The 15,568-nt window shown below is 37.9% G+C and overlaps 1 protein-coding gene across 1 annotated transcript in view; it reads right to left on the bottom strand.

Moving 5' to 3' along the window:
- Positions 1-15,166, bottom strand: part of RNF17 (ring finger protein 17) — a 54,225-nt gene extending 39,059 nt beyond the window's left edge. Inside the window, exons 1-12 of the mRNA XM_055802862.1 lie at positions 15,078-15,166; positions 14,344-14,435; positions 13,565-13,623; positions 12,483-12,538; positions 11,066-11,165; positions 7,764-7,844; positions 6,199-6,299; positions 5,203-5,374; positions 4,043-4,119; positions 1,716-1,790; positions 493-540; positions 266-309 (exon numbers count right to left, since the gene is read on the bottom strand). Coding sequence (XP_055658837.1) covers positions 266-309; positions 493-540; positions 1,716-1,790; positions 4,043-4,119; positions 5,203-5,374; positions 6,199-6,299; positions 7,764-7,844; positions 11,066-11,165; positions 12,483-12,538; positions 13,565-13,623; positions 14,344-14,435; positions 15,078-15,166 — 994 coding nt within the window. The remainder of the gene's footprint in view (positions 1-265; positions 310-492; positions 541-1,715; positions 1,791-4,042; positions 4,120-5,202; positions 5,375-6,198; positions 6,300-7,763; positions 7,845-11,065; positions 11,166-12,482; positions 12,539-13,564; positions 13,624-14,343; positions 14,436-15,077) is intronic.
- Between the last annotated feature and the right edge of the window lie 402 nt (positions 15,167-15,568).

A 15,568-nucleotide genomic window follows, 5' to 3' on the forward strand; every position in this document is an offset into this window, starting at 1 on the left:
GAAAGGGACTGTAATAACTAAGAGCCAAAAAGAATCATCCAGGCAGACAGAGGAACTCAGGACCCTTCGAGAGAAGTTTTGAGAGAATTTTCACTAAGCTAAGCTGAAGGAGGGGAAAAAAGAAACAATGCTAGCTCAAATGAAGGTAAGGCAAAAAGAAGTCATATGAGCTGACAAGAACTACAAGGACACAACATAATACAAAACACAAATAACATCAGGCTTGACAATGGAACATTGAAAGCATCAGATATTAGAAACTTACATGCCATGTCGTCGTCATATATTTCTTCTATTATGACATCAGGACTGGATGGAGACTTGGGTAGAGCAGGAATACTCTGATGACGTATCATAGGACACGTTTCTTGTACCTGAACATTTTTCATTTCTTTGTGAGCATCAAGTTTATATGCAAGAGACTTTATTTTACTTTCTCTGCTAAGTGCTGGAAACTTATTCTCTACCGATGACTGAGTATCACAGCTTGGCATTTCTTCTTTGCCATCAAGGATAAGAGTGCATTGTCCAGTATCTTCACTGTATTTAGGAAAACATTTATTTGGAGACATTAATATAATCCAGTCTGTTCTCAGAAAAGCACAATTCAAAGCACAGGTTTAATTAAGAACATACCACTATGTAAAGAAAACACCTCCTAACAGCTGGTTAAAAAAAAATATGTTAAGTTTTTGAATACCATAACAAAAACATTAACATGATTTCTGAAACCTAAAAAAAGACTAGCATAGAAATGGCATACATTCTTGGACACAACTCAGTACAAGAGCCACCCCTGCTTAAATGAGCAAACAGACCACAGGTAAATACAAAGTATTTGAAAAAAACCTGTTAATAATGTCACAGATAGTTCATGTTAAGATCAAAAGGCATGTCAGATGCTTTTGCACTAACAGTTACTCTCCCCTGTAACCTGCAGGATTTTAAAATATTACAGTATGCAATATGCCTTTTTAAACATAACCAGTGCTAACTTTAAAGGGGCTAACAGCAACTCCATTCCATTTTCTCAAGTCTTTGTCAAAGACTGCAGGGAAAAATAAATAAGGGGGACTAATAAAATAAAAGCAATTGTAATTTTAAAAATAGTAATTTTTTCCTGGTTCAAGTTAATTTTAAGTAATTTTTCAGTATTTGATGCAATCAGTACTTACGACTGTAAAGTGGAAATACTGTAAATTTCAGTATTTGCTGTTGATTTTAAAGATTTATTTACACTGACATGATACAATTTTCATATACTATTATGATAAACATCTCTATTAAGTGTACTATGAATATGCAGATGTGGTCCTTAGGGATATAGTTTAGCAGTGGATTTGGCAGTGTTAGGTTTATGGTTGAACTTGATGATCTTAAAGGACTTCCAACCTAAATAATTCTATGATTCCATGACTATAACATTAAATGCCAGTCAAAGCTGAAAAGTACACAGTATAAAAAAATCTTAGTAACTTAGGTGATACAGTGAAATACAACTAAAACTGAAATGTTAGAACTGAAACACTAACTGGAATAACTGGAATGCTGATTGAAATAACAGGATCTGAAGTTTTGTTTTCTTTCACTATACTCTTAGAAACCTATAAGCACATAAAGATTTTTTTTTGAAGTTTTTTGATCTCCAATGAATATTTAGCCATTAGAAGAACAGGTAACTTACCGTATCTATCTTTATAAAATAATATACTTACTGCCCTGTTGCTCCCCATTCAATCTTGCCCAAATTTTTTAATAAAGATGTAATTTCATCCATGTTTAGGAAGAATCTCAAGAGAAATGAAAGAACATGACAGAAAATGACACAAATACTGAAATCATTCTTGACAGTTTATGATGTATGATATTTTTCAGCACAAGTTTTCATGGAGGGGCCAAATACGAGATTATCTTACCCCAGTTTCAGTCTTCCACTCCTGTTAACAGATTTGGTTGCTCAGTTATCTTCACACTCATACTTAAGAACTCTCTTGCCTTTTGCTTCCTCATGCACGGATTAAGTACTCCAAATTCAGTTACCAAATTTTCACACCTATACCCAGTTTACTTCACTAAATTATTCTGCACAGAGAAAAAGAATTCTCCAATGCTCCTGAAGAGAAAACCTTAACTGAAGTCCAAAACGTACTTTTTTTTGTTCCACTTATTGTTACACTAATAAGCACCTGTTTCTTTTACCGATGAAAGCCAGCAAAATCTTTTAAGTACTTCTACATCTAGGCTTAACAGTAAACATAACTTCATGCAATCAAATTCTTAGCTTTGCTGCCAGTTATAATGAACAATTTGTGAAAATTGAAGTGTAAGCAGTATTAAACAGCCCATCTTTCATTCTTCCCTTCTTCCCCCTGCCCCTTCAAGAACATATCTACTCTCCTTTCTATTCTATTTTACATCTACAGAATGTGCCTCAACTACTATGCGCCTCCTAGATGGGTTTTTTTTTCACCTTTGCTGTTATTCTGGAGTGGTACCAGCACCTTTATGCTCATCCTTCACCAGATCTCCTTCCCCTGCCATGTTTTGTTCAAGTTCTTAAAAGGTCTCCCAAAGTAAACAAATTTGATTTTGTCATGTTTTAGCTTTCTTCTGGGTTAGGAGAGTTTGGCATTGTGCATTTCAATTGGCTTCTCTGAAATGTTCATTCACTACTTACACTATCTTCAAAATAGGCCCTACCTAGCTAGTCACCAAGTTCTGTAAATGATGATTTTAAAGATTCCTTTATCCATATTCTAATGACTCAACTAACAGATGACAGGAGGAGTTGTAGTTTCTGTCAAGTACTGGAACAGGCTGCCCAGGGAAGTGGTTGAATCACCATCCCTGAAGGCATCTGGCCGAGATAGTTGGGGCCTTACTGTAGTCTTCTAGTACTTGAAGTGGGGGGTGTTACAGGATGGAAACAGACATAATAGGGCCTGCTGCAGTAGGACAAGGGGTAATGGTTTTAAACTAAGAGGACAGGTTCACATGAATACAAGGAAAAAAAATTGTTATGATGAGAGTGGGAAAAAGACTGGAACACGTTGCCCAGGGAGGTGGTAGATGTCCCATCCCTGGAAACATTCAGGGTCAGGTTGCATGGGCCTCTGAGCAACCTGATCTAGTAGCAACTGTCCCTGCTTATTGCAGGAGGGTTGGACTAGATGACCTTTAAAAATCCCTTCCAATTGAAACAGTTCTGTGATTCTGTAATTTAAAGGACTTGTAAAGATGGTGCTTAGGGACATGATTTTGTGGTGGACGTGGTAGCGTTAGGTTGGTGGTTGGGCTCCATGATCTTCCACATCTTTTCCAACCTAAATGATTCTATGATTTCATGATAATTTTTCACACTTCGCATGCAAGTAATCAACTTTGAGCTTCATTCCTCTGTGCCAGTCAGAATCTGATGACACACAACCACTCTATCCCCCAGGGTGGTGACATGTTCTAAAATATAATGGGATCTCCAAGATGTTCCAGCCTAACACCATCTTTGTTCTGTCACTCCACCATTCCTGAATTTGGCTTCTATACACTAGGATTACAGCATGCTGACCAGCCTTATGATCAAGTTGCATATAGGGTCAGCTGTACCACAGCCACAACATTTTCTTGCTTATTTCTGGTACAGAAAGCATATTTGTCACTTTCAATGAGGGCAACATGGTAACTGTGATTTTCCACAAATTACTTCTTAAACATCACTGCCCCAAAAAGCATTTAAGTCTTTCCTGAAGGTGAGAAACAGGTTCATTTTTTAGTAAGTAATTAAGCCACTATTCCCCAATTTATTTCTACTTATAAGGGAAGGACAGTAAAAGTGGCAGAAGTCTGTCAAGAATTTCTTCCTCAGGTGAAGGCTACTCTGCAGTTAGCGATGGGTTTGCATACATCTGAACTAGCAGTTTTTCACTAAAATGCAAGTAAAGCAGCTCAACTTCTGCTATTTAACTGCTGTAAGAACCATTTTTGTAATTAAGATATCCAGTGCAACCATTTACCTCCCAATATACCTCCCACTCCAGTCATTTACCTTGGAGGAATTTTTTCCTTCCAACTATTCACTCTTGAAAGCTCAGCCTCAACTGGCAACTTTAAATTACAAATAACCTGAAATTAAGAAGTAAATTCTTAGCTTCCATTATACAAAAAAGCAGATTATACAGATACCTATTATCTACAACATGACAAAGCCAAGAGTATAACATCTTTAATTTTACAGAAAACCCCCAAGAGTTTACTCATTAACAGCCAACAGCCAACTAGCAATGTAAGAAGACATAATTGAGCAGACCTAATGGTTGGGGATTTTGTAATGTTAGCCTGTAAACAGAAGCAGGAGTCAGATTTTCCTTTTATATGAACAACTACCGAGAAGGTGACTTAAGTAAGAAGGTAAACCTATAGGAGGACTGTGATGAGTGCCAGCTCCCAAAAGCCACACTGGACAAGATGGAGGTAAATGACAGAAAAAAAACAAGTGATCAGTCTTCTTTTCTGGGTCAGATGAGAAAAACCAAGTTTCTTCATACGGAAAGTGACAACTGGAAGCAGGGAACATGACAGTCTAAAAATTACACTACTTTCAAGAATGACAAGACCAGGTATTCATTGTTTTTCTCAACACAAGGACCACAAAGGCTCCAAATGGAGTAACTGGGTAGCACATTTAGAACAAAGGAAGCTATTTTATATACACCTCATTTTAAGTATTAAAATGAGAACTCACTGCCACTACGTATGAATACATACATATAATGTACATATGTACACTCACATACACACTGCCACAAGCATTACAAAGACATTCAAGGAAGTGTTCAAAAGCTTATGATAGAATGAGGTAATGTGTACTGACCCTGATGTATCCCACTGATTATAAAATCCTTAACGTTCAACTTCCTAACACACTAAATGCCCAGGTTCTTCGATTCTTCCTTCCAAGCATCTTTTCCTTTCTGTAGTCAGACAGGCGACTTCACAGGATGGACCTTTGGTCTGATAGAAACCCACACTATCTGCTACGCTGTGGGTTTCTATGACCAAGACTATGCCTCTGTGTGTGTGTGTGCGCGCGCACACAGTAAGACTAAATTACTGCAAAAATCCCAAAGACAGATCACAAAACTTTTAACCCAAATTGGAATACATTCATTAAAAATAAATTATTTCACAGTGCAAGAATGTAACTACCTGTGCAAGATCGTAACAGGTTCTTACAGAACATGTAAGTTCTAATTCCTTTGCAATCCTAATCGCACCAATCAGGCACTTTTTCTTCTTTTCAATGACTTCCTTAGCTTTTGCAATATCAGTGCTGTAGGAGCTGATGGTCTTCACTAATTCTGCATGCAATCTTATTTTCCTGTATTAAAAAATACTACTTTTCAGAGTTTAATAAGCACTCAGCCATACAGATTCAAACTTCAACTATAACACACAATTACCAGTTATACCACAACACAAAGTGGATACATATCACACAGAAATATCATTTTCTTCAAACAGTGAAAAGTGGAAAGCATGGAAAACCTGCTTAATTGGAGGAACCACAAAAGTTAAGAGTTCACACTAAAAAGCCACTTCATTTGGAGAAAGTTTTTAATTAAATGTTTAAAGCACTCTTCCATACACATCCAACTGAAAACTAAACAGTTGAATTTTACAATCCAGTCTATTAAGGTATCAGATCCCCCTCGCAGAGGCTATTCTGGAATCCCAAGTTTTGACACCCCTTCCCCCTTTAAATCTGAAGATAAAAATATTTTTGAAAATGAAGAAATGAAGAGTCTTTGAAGACATCAAGAAATGAAGGGCTTTATCAGCTTGAAAATTTGCAGAAAGTAAACTTTAAAAAAAAGTTATTCTTGATGTTAAACTCATCTAGTATCAATATTAAAAAAACGTCAAAATTGAGCTATTTAAGAAAAATAGTGTCATTAAGACTAAGTTTTTTCTTTTTTTAAAGAGCAGAGGCAACATAAGCTAGTGTTTTCCAGCCCTGAAAATGAGCTCTAACAGATGCCACTATGAAAAGAGCAAAAATACTGCACAAAAATTAAGAGACAGGTATTATGAAATACTGCTGAAAGGAAGACTGAAATTTTATATAGAATTCTTTTATCTGAATTAGAAACAACTTCTTGAAAAAATAACTCATGCCCACCATTCTGCAAAACAGATTACTACCTTGAGAGGAGAGAAGTAGCAAGTTCATCAAATGCTTTATCAGCAGTTTCTGCGACTTTGTCTCCTTCCTGCTTCATTCTCCATTCCAAATATTCCAGCATCTATTTCATTCAGTGTTCAATAAACATGCATTAATTATTTCGCTATCCATTATTAGTATTTCATTAGTGTCACATCAATTCTTTCCTTTTTTTTTTTAATTCAGAACAGAAGCAATGAAAATTAAGACAACGATCAATACTTAGCAGGAAGAGTGACACTAAACCATGTAAGAGCAATACTTAAACCAGCTATAGCTCATTAATCCCTTTGTTTTCTCTAGCTTCTAGTCAGCTTGCACTGGCTTGTGATCCTCATGTCAACTGAAATCTTCAGATCCATGAGGCAAGAAACATATAGATCTATGTGCCACCGCCTCACTTTCCTTACTTGACATAGTCATATAGCACCATACCCAGCTAAGTAGCACAATAAGTTTCCTGTTTTTTTAAACTCAGTCTGAGCAGAAATGAAAGAAATAAAGATTCTTTCCCTGGCTAAGCATTAATTTTGTCGCTATAGTTACATTTAATGAAAAGACATGGAAAAATATCTCAGCAATGCAACACTGCTTTGGCAACAATCAGTCTGTTGAAAAGCTGTGGGAAGACCACAGTTGTATGCACGAGTTACTGTATTAGAGCTGCTGAAATGGCAGCTTTTTACAAGATGCTCTTAGTATACAAATTACATATTCAATGTAACTTTGCTTAACTCACAGATTGGCCACTATAACAAAGCAAGTTAGAAAGGGAATGGATAACAAGTTTTAGGGACGCTTCATACCACACTTACTAGAATGAATCTGCTTTAAGTTTTTGGATCATTAAACACTTCTATGCCTGGGTGTAACTTAGAATATATGTAAAATGTAAATAAATGTCAAAGACAGAACTGAAAACTCTCCCACAGTGTATTTAATAAGAGTTAAAGTTTAAATAAAGTCATTATCATTAATGAAGTTCACAGGTTACTCAGTAAAACCTATTACCAGCATTATCCAGTATTTTAGGATTCTTTCTGTGCATAAAAAGGCATTACTTGATTTACATGTTTTGCATATTGTGTCTGTTAAAATCATTACTTCTGTTGCCCATGTAATTTCTTTTCCACCTTTAAATCCAGAACAAAACACATGAAAATGAGAAAGTCAGCATAGTCGCCAGAGCAAAAACAAAGGTTGAATTCTACCATGATTCAAGGAAACAAAAGTTTAGTACTTAAAAGACTGGCTTACATATGGTTCTGCTATATATGGATTGACCTATTAACTATGAATTATGCATAAGCTCATACACTTCTTTACAGATGATCCTGCAGTCGGTACCTTTCAGACTACAGCCTAGCACTTAAAGCCATATATTCACAGAAACGTCCCGAACAGCTAAAGGACAAAAGAGATGCCAAAATGAAGGCAGTGATAACATGTTTAAATAGCATGCTACTGTGTGACTACTCCCAAAAGAATGCTTCAGTCAAGGATAGGATTTTATGTTTTGTGATTTATTTAACTTATTTTCACCCACCTTTTCTGCATCATTTAAGTGGCTGAGATTACAAGTAGCTATGCACAAAGCTTCATCAAGATATTCCATAGTTTTGATGTCCTGGGGGAAAGATTTGCCAATGAATATAAAGTTGCCTGTGTGACTAGAAGACAAGATAGCCTAAATTCATTTGCCATTTTGACATGAGAGGCACTTGATGTGGGTGACTGAATCTGTGCTCTGCACAGCTCTATAGCTGAAAACAGGCCCCAAATACTTACTTAACCTGAATTACAATAAGAACATTTACATTGTAGTGTATTCTGAATTTTTTTGACTGTTATAAACATACAATTCATTCACACACACACACAACAACCAAATTAAAACATAGTACATGAAGGAAAATCAAAATAAAGTTACCAATACAGAGGAAAAAAAAATGCAAGACTGAAGAATGGGAACATTGCAGCCTAGAAAAAGGTAAAATATTTAGGAATATCATCTGGGGGAAACCAACAAACAAAAGGTAATAAGCTCCTAGTGTTATGCTGATCCAAGAAGAGACAATAAAATACTTGCATATGACTCCGCACAGAACCAAACTTACATACAGAAATGTCTTATTTTCTCACTGGCACTACTAAAGCTAATGTTAAAGAGTACTGGTTAGAGTGCTGGTATTTTGCTAAAAGCAAAATGAGATCATCATCAGATGGGGATGACCCAAAAAGCCAGGGATGGTATGGTGTAAGCCTTTAGGCAACCAGATCACCTTGCCAAAAGGCAAGTTAACTAGTGTGGAAACATCTCCAACTTTTTAAAGTGTTCCTCACTGGTGTTAAGCAGAACAAACACAAGCTAGAGAGAAATAAAAGCTTAAGAGTTCAAAAACCTGAAAGAGTTCTGTCTCTGATCAGACACCAGCATAAATGAAAGGAAGTGCTACCTGCAATCTGGGAGAGACCTGTTAATCACACACATCATTTTGGACTTTACTAAAGGTGTTTGTTACCTTCAGCTCTAGATCTTTCCAATTAATGTACCTGAACATCTCAGACGGATTTTATCGCCTTCCTAGGAGCAGAAAAAGGGAAGAAAGCCCTCCTCCTATTATGACTTGAACATTACCTGGAATACTTCCCTGTGACAACTGTTCCCACTATTTTGAGCAGGCACAAGGAGACATAATAGGTAAAAAGCTCATGGAATTACATTGCTGCCTCTCTGCTTCGTGGTTCCCATTATGATCAATGATACAGTAATAAAAATCCTTCTAAAACTCAAAGACACGGACGTACTTATTCAGTGATGTAAGAAATGATACTGCCAAAGATCTAGTAATCACCAATCAAAAAATAAAGGAGTCTGAAAAAAGCTTTGTAAACTTCATTCAGAAAGATCATGTTAGAAAACTTCATAGAATGTTTCAAGAGGAGGTGTCTCACAATCACTAGCCCTTGCTCTCATGGGGCACTTCAACTTACCAGATGTCCACTGGAAATGTAACAGTGAGAGAACACACTCTAGGAGGTTCCTGGAGCACATGGAAGATAACTTCCAGACACAGCTCATCACTGAACCAACCAGGGGACATGGCCCACTGGACCTGCTATTTACAGAGGACTGGTGGGTGATGTGGTGGGTGGAGGACATCTTACAACACAGCTGTCACAAGATGAGACTTCCTTCTTCTTGGGAGACTTCTTCCTTCTGGGAGAAGGATGGGGGTCTGCAGAATTGCTACCTTAGCCTTTCGGAGGGCAGACTTTAGCCTGTTTAGAAGACAGATTTCCTTGGGAGGTAGTCTCGAAGGGCAAAGCAGTCTAGGAAGGCTGGACATTCTTCAAGAAGGAAGTCTTAAAGGCACAGAAGCAGGCTGTCCCCATATACCAAAAGATGAGCCAGCATGGGAGAAAACTGGCCTGCCTAAACAGAGAGCTTTGGCTGGAACTTGGGGAGAAAAGGAGTGTTTATGACCCTTGGAAGAAGGCACAGGCAACTCTGAAGGACTATGAGGATGTCATGAGGTTATGCAGGGCAAAGAATAGAAGTCTGCAGGCAACACCAAGTCGCAGGGGAGTATTATCTGCGCGAGGGTAGGAAGGCTCTACAGAGGGATCTGACAGCCTGGATCAACGGGCCAAAATCAACAGCATGAGGTTCAACAAGGAGAAGCACTGGGTCCTGCCCGTGGGTCACAACAACCCCACACAGCACTACAGGCCTGGGGAAGAGTGGCTGGAAAACTGCCTGGCAGAAAAACACCTGGGGGTGCCAGCTGACAGCTGGCTGAACATGAGCCAGCCGTGTGCCCAGGTGGCCAAGAACACCAGCAGCATCCTGGCTTGTATCCGAAACAGTGTGGCCAGCAGGACAAGAGGAGTGATCATCCCCCTTACTCAGCACTGGTGAGGCCGCACCAAAAATACAGTATTTGAGTTTTGGGCCCCTCACTGCAAGAGGGACACAGAGGTGCTGCAGCATGTCCGAAGGGCAGCAAAGCTAGTGAAGAGTCTAGAGAACAAGTCTTATGAGGAGCATCTGAGGGAAGTGGGGTTGCTTAGCCTGGAGAAAAGGAGGCTGAGGGGAGACCTTATCACTCTCTAAAGCTCCCTGAAGGGAGGCTGTAGGCAGGTGGGAGTCAAGTCTCTTCTCCCAGGTAACAAGGGACAGGACAAGAGGAAATGGCCTCAAGTTGTGCCAGGGGAGGTTCAGATTGCACATTAGGAAAAATTTCTTGACTGAAAAGGTGGGTAGCATTTGAACAGGCTACCCAAGAAGGTGGTGGAATCAGCATCCCTGAAGCGTTTAAAAAACACTTAGATGTAGTGCTTAGGGACCATGGTTTATTGGTGGACTTGGCATCCCTGGGTTACTGGTTGGACTTGACGATTTTAGAGGTCCTACCCAACCTAAATGATTCTATGATTCTAAAAGAGGTTCATTTACCCAACAACCTTGTTGTGCTGAATGACTGCTTCAAGGATGTGTTGCATGAACCTTGCAGCTGCCTCAAATTGCAAAAGAAGTAAAAAAGCCTCAAACCCAAACACTGTGAAGCCTCAGGTGTCTTAAGAAAAGCGAAATTCAAAATACTTAGTTTCACAGTTAGCTGAATAAACTAGCCCTCCTCAATTATGACCTGGTTGGGTTTGAGCTGATTGATTTTGTCAAGTTATTTTATTAACATTGTAGCTGCACTTCAAGTCTGTGCTAAGACAGACTAATAGAACATAACTATTAAGGTTGCAGGTTTTTGTGTTTTAGAAAGTATGGTAGTAACTATGCACATACAGAAGTAATGAGAGAGAATATAAGGAAATTCCGTATTAACTCACCATGTCTGCTGATGGAGGTAAACCTTTTTTCTCCCTTAGCCCACCATTTGAAGAAACTTGGTACTGAACATTTTCCTCTTTGGTTTTGTGACTGAAGGGCCTGCAAAACAAAACTTTAAGGAAAAAACCTACACATTTCAACTAAAATATCAAACTTCCCAGAAACAGAGACAATTTGAGTATTACAAAATCTGTCTTTAAATGCATACACACACCTACTTTTTAAAGAGTAGAATTCACTGTGATATACTACAGATACCTCACTTTTTGAAAAGTTTCCTTTCTACTAGCATCATCTTAAAATTCATCATTAGTAACTGAATTTCATCTGACAATTTTGGCAAGGCTGAACAAAACCTTAGTAGGTTGCAGTCATTTTTATCCTCAGTAAGAGTAAAATGCATTACTATTAGCATTCCAGGATTTTGTCATTTGTTGACCAAATGTTTTCCTTCAGACATCCCATCAGATATTGATTAGGCTGTTAAAATCTTTTGAATACATGACAGATTATACTAAAACCATCTACTGACAACCTGTTTAGAAAGCTCTTAAATTCTGTTGTTACGGTCACCTATATCTGCTCTTTTGCAAAGTACAAATGGATCTAAACATCTGTCAAGGCTCTCAAAAAACAGTCTGCATAAACCAGCCCAACGACAGGAGGGAAGCATAGTGTTTTTCCTGTGCTCAGACTGTTGCTTCGGATGGGTTGTGAGAGGGCTTGGAGAACACTGCTGCAGATGCTGACAGCCATATGTGAAATCTTGAGTTTCTATTTTACTTTGGGAAAGGTTTGGTGCGTGCAATGTGCGCTGCTATTTCGCAACATATACATCCCTTACAGAATAAATAGATTCATATAAAACAGTTCCTTTATGTAACAGATCTGTAAGAATTATCTGGGCCTATTCTCATTTGTATCAACACAAATCTCCACAGTAATGGCAGCAGGGGGAAAGACACCCACTTTAAGGCTTCCTTCAAGTTCACGTAGGCTAGACAACTAATAAGCAAGTGAATGCGTGACTTAGATATGCAGAAGGTGCAATGAGAGCAGCAGGGGCGTGGGAGGGAAGAAGGCACTTCAGTGATACAGTCCTTCCTATCACAGCCTGGCATTTCAGCAGTTCTCTCTCTCTCAACCTTTATCAGGGTGTTACCACAACACTTCAAACTTTCAGTTCCAAACGTTTTCAAGCCAAACCCATTTGCTTCTCACTCTCTTTCAATGAAAGTTTTTTTGTACTCAAGTGTCAAGCAAGTTGTGCCCCCACAGTAGAGACACTCATAATGGGAATACATTAAAAATGAAAAAAAAAATCAGCCCAAGAAAAATGGCTGGAAATGCTTGCTCAGTCAAGTCCTCCCCCAGTCTGGCATCTAAACACAAAACCCATTTGAGTTAAAGGCTTACCTTTCTAGCCTTTGTGAGTTGTAGCTGCACAGCCCAAGTTTAAAATCAGGTATGGTCTAAATTCAGAGGGAAAAAGTAAAGTAAGTTCAAATACAGGGTTAAATCCAAACCCCAGTACAAAAATGTTCTATAAGCCTGTTTTCACCTTCAGTACCACCCCCCCACCCCCCTCCTCCAAATTTCAATGACACTAAGCTTTAAAGCAAGTGCAAGGAAAGGTATAAGAAAACAGCTTCCAGGCTGAAGCTCTCTAGCCCATCACTGTACCTTTTTGGTAAGTGAAAAGTGTTCCTAGTAAAAGGAATGTTAGCTTCCTGTTTCCTCTTAGTACTTTTCCCACTACTATGCATAACTTCTAACATATTGCATTACTGAACCTGATTACAAGGGTTTTTTTCAATAAAATATAATGACAGGGCTTAACTCCAGAGATTTGACTTCTCTGTATTTTGCAATAAAGACTAAATCTCAATTTCATAACAGAAAAAACAGAATGGCCACACCCTATGTGTTGCATAAATTAAAACAAAAAAAAAAGGCACTTAATGTTTATCCAAATTACAGATTTCTGTAAAACAAATGGCACTAGCAGGTTAGAACACAGAGATGATTCACAAGCAGAGCATTTTTTTAAATACAGAAACAGAAATATATTCAGAAATTACGCATTGGCAGGCAAACTGAAATAGTTTTAAAAAAGTATCAAAAAATCTCTGAAGTCCTTTTATTTGTGAGTTGACAGGGAAAAAGTGGTTTTTTATTTAGTTTTTTTAAAAAACCTACATAGTTGGTTTCTGGCACATTCTGTGCAGACGAGAGGGTGGAACAGAGGTGGCAACACGGGGCACTAAGGAGAACTATACAAATAAACCTAAAACCCGACTCTGGACATCAGATGCATACTGCACAACAAGAAATGGTAGCTAAGACTTGCTGGAGAACAGGTGGTTATAAAGTTCAGGTCCTTACACCAGAGGGGATGTAAGCTTGCTTTAATCACTTTCAATGCAACTGCAAAAGGTCCTGTAGTATCACTATTTCAGACCACCACAGTGACTACTGAACAGAAAACTTCAACTTACTTCTGTAGAAGAGAAACCGAAGAAATCAGTGTTCTCATCCTTCACATCATCACACAAGGCTGTAAAAGCAAGCACAGAAAACACTTGACTGCTAATGTTGTTAACTGTAAGGTGTCTCAATCAATTAGATAAACAGGAATACATGATCACTAGAGCAGTCTTCTAGATAGTATTCATAAAGAAAATGGGAATTTGGACATTGACTTGTAATGACAGAATTTGAAAGCTAGAAATAGAAATCCAGACAAATAGATATGGAAGTTAATTGGGAATTATACAAACACACACACACCCCAAAACCCCAAAATTCAAACACAATTTACTTGCATTTAATGATTAAGGTATTTTCTGCACAGTTAGCTGTATTACATTGCTACTACATTCAAGACAGGATAAACACACAAAAGGGAAGCCGAAAACGCAAAAGAAAACACACATTCAAAACATGTACCTATAGTACAGGAAAAAAAATTTTCATAGAGCATCCGTACACAACAATTCTGCAATTGGGAAAAAAAAATACTCAACCAAAAAAATCCCAGAAAAATGAGGTTTCCTATAAAGCAAACTCTTCAGTAACTTTGTCAAGAATAACAGCAGGAAGAGAAGAGAAAGATATTGATCATTCTTGCCAAGTACTACAAATGTAGTAAAACAATGCATTAATCGAATCTGGCAGTCCATCTATTGGCTTTAACAGACCATGTAACATAAATTAACAGTGAATACTGCACACCACAAAACTGCTGGAAATAAAGGTCAAGATCCAAAAGCCTTACCTTTTACACTCATAGCTCTTGACATACGACATAATTCACTGTTTCTCTGATTTGGTTCTGCAAAAATCTCTTCCAGTATCTCAAAACATTGCCTTCACAAGTAGAAGTATAGGTTGAAGGTAATTAGAGATTACCAACCAAACACAAATTCTGACTACCAGCTCTCTTAGAGCTAAGCTTGCCCACTTTTACCAAATGACATTATGGAGAAGGTGCAGTTAATGAAATACACACCACGCACACAAAAATGTTGTTACTTCTTCTAACTGGAGGGGGAGCAACTCACCTCCACGATACTGAACTGATCATAAAAGTAGTACTAGAGCTTTTAGATATGCAGCATTTATGGTAACTAGAACCAGCATTAATCAATTGTTATATAATCGATTTTAATCACATTAATTAGAAATTTAACTGAAAATATATTGACTAGACCAACAATAGTTTATTTACTTGCAGAATACACATTCAGATCAATATGAGATATTAATAGCCCAATAACTAGGTATTTTACAACCCAAGATGCATTTACATTTTTTTCCCCTGAACCCACTCCACACATTAAAACTTCCCACAAACTGCATGTTTAACACATAAATAGCATAAAAATGGACTCAATTGCAACACCACAGAGTACAAACATTATTTTCTAATTTCCTCAATATGATTTCCTGATAATTACATCAGAACTTAAAAATACTAAAGCCACTACAGTAATCTCAAAATTCACGTACCATAGATATTTTTTTAGTCTTCTATATTCTTCCCTACTGTCACGTTCTTCACTACTGTTATGTACCAAGAACTCAATCTTTCTACTCATGACGGTATACAATGGTCTCACACTTCAAAGTAAAAACGTGGCTAATTCTCTACAACATACACGTTTTATCACTTGAGCCAACACTACAGATTACTTGCAGCACTGGGCAAAGAGCAAAATGAAAAAGATAAGACAGAAAATTAATTGAAAACATACACCTGTTTTTTCCTTAAAAAACAAATATTTTACATGCAACAAAATGCTGCCCTGTTTTGCACTGTTCAGCTACTCCACCCCTAACCTTATCAGACACAGCAGATGATTATTTCCCGTTTCTACAGCATCTCAATACCTTAGGTTCACACCTCGCTCACAATCCGCCACGTATACTGACCCCCACTCCTTTCCTTAAGGCCTGCTATCTGGCCATTTGCATCCTTGACCCCCCCACCCCCCACCCCC

The sequence above is a fragment of the Falco peregrinus genome, chromosome 4, assembly GCF_023634155.1.
Source record: "Falco peregrinus isolate bFalPer1 chromosome 4, bFalPer1.pri, whole genome shotgun sequence".
NCBI lineage: Eukaryota > Metazoa > Chordata > Aves > Falconiformes > Falconidae > Falco > Falco peregrinus.